Here is a 2,145-nt window from a genome sequence, read left to right as displayed (position 1 = left end):
CTCAGTTGTCTATTCCAGTTCAGTCTGAAGCATTGCTTCAACCAGTATACATTCTCAAACCACTATCAACTATAGTGGCTCAGTTTGCAAGTCTAGTCTCAGTGTAGGACATATACGTGTATAAGTCCTAGTAACAGTTAAACAGTTGAACTCCTGATCCTCAGTCGTTAGGACCCTTAACAGATCGTTTCAGGGGTGTTGATGCAAAGATTGATCTACTCTTAGCAGCACAATGATCTATAGGGGCTGAACTCCTTCATATAGAAGAGGAGATGAGTTAATGTTGCACACGTCTCAAGGCCACCAATTTGGAGGAACAACTTGAACGCTATGAGTTCTCTATTATCACTCCTTCTTCTGGTGCCATGCCTCACTGTCTTCGCTTCTGTACCAAATATGAGGTCGATGGTCATCTTCGGAGTGAGTATTGGCATTGGTTATGCTCTTATTGTGGACTCCTACATCCTCGTTATAAATTCCACACCACTGCTGATGTTCAGCCTGGACAACTCCCTTGTCCCACTGATAAACCTGGATACCTACAAGAGTGCCATGCACAATGGAAACTCTGAACAACAAATCTGGAGAGGGGGGTAATGTTACAGCATCAGAGGGGGGTTCCTTTTCTCTTCCTAACTATTCATTGTTGACCCTGTACTATACAACTGATTCCATCACTTGATGTGTTTTACCTACATCAGTGTCTTATATCTATCACGTTTCACTTATATCATGTTTCACCTACATCATGTTTCACCTCTATCACATTTCATCCTCATCACTGATACAACCCAGTGAAACTGTTTCATGTACATCACTGATCCAACTCAGTGTTTCATACTAATTAAACTCCATTCGCTCTACTCTATTTAAGCGGCACTGGTTGCGCTACTGTACTTTAGTTTTGTCCTCTTGTTCCCTACATACACTTTATAGGGACAGTTCTCTAGTAATAGACTCCGTTGTCTATTCAAGTCTCAGTCTTAGTCTGAAGCTTGGCTTCAACCAGTATATGCTCTCAACCCACTATCAGATATAGCAGCTCAGTATACAAACTCTAGTATCAGTAGGACTATAGCGTGTATAAGTCCTAGTACCAGTTAACAGTTGAACTCCTGATCCTCAGTCGTTAGGTCGCTTAACACCTACTGACCATCTTACTAACTGGTGGTGATGATGAATCCCCGAGCTGGAGTCTGACTAAAACATCAGGTGACGTGTGGGTCGTGACCACTAAGCAATGCTGAGTAGAACTGCTTAGTGAGCTGTCACCTGATTGACAACCTTGTCCTGGAACCTTCTAGCTGGTTCTCTACTATTCCGAGTATACTCTGGCTGGCATCTGATCTGTATCTAATCATTATCTGATAAGATAAGATAGGTGCACACCTATTCTGGAATATTATTAAGAAAACTGTGACACATTTCTAATATCCTTTTCTATTTAAGATGTAGCTACTACATCATTGTACCTTAGTTTTGTCCTCCTATTCCTATGATACCTTATAGGGACACTCAATAGAACCTAGGTGTTCTCTTGACTGCTTAAATCAGTGTGTGCTCTTAAACTTCTCCTGCTAAGAGAAGCTCAGCCAAGTTGGACAAACCATAGTACAAGTCCTATAGAACTTAAGTGTCACTAGTCTCAGGACACTCAGCCCAGTACAAGTAGAACTCCTGATCCCTTGTTGTTCCAGGTCCCTTAACACTAGACTCATAATTATATCTGGTCTATCAGATAATGATCATATGTCTAGATTTATACTAGATAGGATTAGATATACTAATCTACACTGTCCATAAACCAATTGTAACAGTTCTGTATATAAAATTTGTGATGTGTCTCACTAGTTGTTCAACAGAAAATAGGGACTCACATTAGGGTCAGGCTGACACAAACTGTACACCATCCCAAAATGTTGTTCAAAAGCAACCCATCTCTCTGTGCTCAGCCAAACCTCAGACAGAGTTTTATGCCAGCCATCCTGGAGTGTTCTCTTCCACTTGTTCATCCTTTTTGGGATATGTCATGTGTATCAGCGCTTAACACTTAGCACAGAAAACCGTAGTGATTGGAACGAGAACGCTCCTCGACGGATGGTTCTAGGAGCCTGTCGCGAATCGGTCATTTGAGTTCCCTACCCA

The 2,145-nt window shown here is 41.6% G+C and overlaps 1 protein-coding gene across 1 annotated transcript; it reads right to left on the bottom strand.

The window, feature by feature from the left end:
* Positions 1-221: 221 nt before the first annotated feature.
* On the bottom strand, positions 222-413 carry FIBRA_09587 (uncharacterized protein; the record flags this gene model as incomplete). The annotated part of the gene is made up of 2 exons (XM_012321872.1): positions 222-320; positions 375-413. The coding sequence occupies 2 exons, from the start codon at positions 411-413 to the stop codon at positions 222-224; spliced, it is 138 nt and encodes a 45-aa protein (XP_012177262.1).
* Positions 414-2,145: the final 1,732 nt, after the last annotated feature.

Source organism: Fibroporia radiculosa (genome assembly GCF_000313525.1).
Source record: "Fibroporia radiculosa TFFH 294 genomic supercontigs, scaffold84148, whole genome shotgun sequence".
NCBI lineage: Eukaryota > Fungi > Basidiomycota > Agaricomycetes > Polyporales > Fibroporiaceae > Fibroporia > Fibroporia radiculosa.
Note: the sequence above shows the minus strand (reverse complement) of the source record. Positions and strands in the feature narration are given on the sequence as shown.